The 1,583-nt window shown below is 51.4% G+C and overlaps 1 protein-coding gene across 1 annotated transcript; it reads left to right on the top strand.

The window, feature by feature from the left end:
• The first annotated feature begins 367 nt into the window (after window positions 1–367).
• On the top strand, window positions 368–1,341 carry LOC122735778 (SOSS complex subunit B1-like). Its single transcript, XM_043977555.1, is given in 2 exon segments — window positions 368–651; window positions 653–1,341. Coding segments are annotated over 2 exon segments (636 nt in total). The 5' UTR covers window positions 368–411; the 3' UTR covers window positions 1,049–1,341.
• Window positions 1,342–1,583: the final 242 nt, after the last annotated feature.

Here is a 1,583-nt window from a genome sequence, read left to right as displayed (position 1 = left end):
GGCAATTTGGGTTATGTGACTTGCCCAGGGTCACACAGCTAGTAAGTGTTAAGTGTCTGAGGCCAGATTTGAACTCAGGTCCTCCTGACTCCAGGGCTGGTGCTCTATCCACTGCGCCACCTAGCTGCCCCCCTCCAGCTTTATTCTTGAAGGGGGAACCCATCACCTCCCAAAGCAGCCCATTACACTTTCAGATAGCACCATCTGCTAAGTGGTGCAGTGCATAGAGTGCTCAGCCTGAGTTCAAATCCAGCCCCAGGCACTCACTGGCTGTGCGACCCTGAGAAAGTCACTTAACCCTGTTTGCCTCGGTTTTCTCTTCCTTAAAATGAGATGGAGACTTCCTGGAATGTCTGTGACTCTACGTTCCATCGGGCTGCATCCGGCTGCGGGAGTGGAGGCCTGGGCAGCATGACGACGGAAACCTTTGTGAAAGATATCAAGCCAGGACTTAAGAATCTGAATCTCATCCTCATTGTGCTAGAGACAGGCCGAGTGACCAAGACAAAAGATGGACACGAAGTGAGGACCTGCAAAGTAGCAGACAAAACAGGGAGCATCAATATATCTGTTTGGGATGATGTTGGCAACCTGATCCAGCCAGGGGACATTATTCAACTCACTAAGGGGTACGCTTCAGTGTTTAAAGGCTTGTCTGACACTCTACACTGGCCGAGGGGGTGATCTACAGAAGATCGGAGAATTCTGTATGGTCTATTCTGAGGTCCCCAACTTCAGTGAGCCAAATCCTGAATACCGTGCCCAGCAGCTCCCCAGCAAAACGGTACAGAACGACAGCACTTCTGCCGCTTCCCAGTCTCCAGCTGGCCCTCCTGCTGGCTCTCCAGCCTCTGAGAGTCAAAATGGGAACGGCCTAAGCACCCCTTCTGGCCCAGGCAATGGCTCCCATGCACCCCATGCCCCTTCTCACCCTATCAGCACCCGAGTTACTCGAAGTCAGCCTAGCCACACACCTGCTGACCCTCCAGGTCCCTCCTCCACCCCCATCAGCAACGGCAAAGAGACTCGGAGGAGCAGCAAGAGATAGCAAGACACCCTTCTTACCGAAGACAACCCTTCCATGTATCTCCCCACCGGGAGCAAAGACTGTCCATTGGGAGCTAGCAGCATGTGTGTGGTGTGGGGACATATTCTCGCCTCAGACTTTCTGAGGTGATGTGTAGGGGGGCAGTCATTTCTCCCCCTTCTTCCCTGCGCCAACCCCCCTACTCAAGCCAGAGTACCTTGTCTCCTGAGCGCTCCAAACCACCTCTGCCATTTTTAGAAACCAAACTTGGGGTGAGTATGTTAAATGTGTGTGATATAGGGGACTTCCCTAATAAATACTTATACCCAGTGGGAAAAAAAAATGAGATAGAGAAGGAAATGGCAAACTACCACAGTATTTCTGCCAAGAAAACCCCAAATGGGGTCATGAAGAGTTGGAAATGACTGAAAAACGACTCAACAACAACTTATTAGGAAGTTTTTCCTGACACCCAGGCTACACTGGGCTCTTGGGAACTTCCATCCAAACTGGGCTCTATGGAATCTGCTCCTACTCCTACCATCTGGAACCTAAC

This window comes from Dromiciops gliroides, chromosome 1 (genome assembly GCF_019393635.1).
Source record: "Dromiciops gliroides isolate mDroGli1 chromosome 1, mDroGli1.pri, whole genome shotgun sequence".
In the NCBI taxonomy this organism is placed as follows: Eukaryota; Metazoa; Chordata; class Mammalia; order Microbiotheria; family Microbiotheriidae; genus Dromiciops; species Dromiciops gliroides.
The sequence above is the reverse complement of the archived record's forward strand: the minus strand, read 5'-3'. Positions and strand labels throughout refer to the sequence as shown.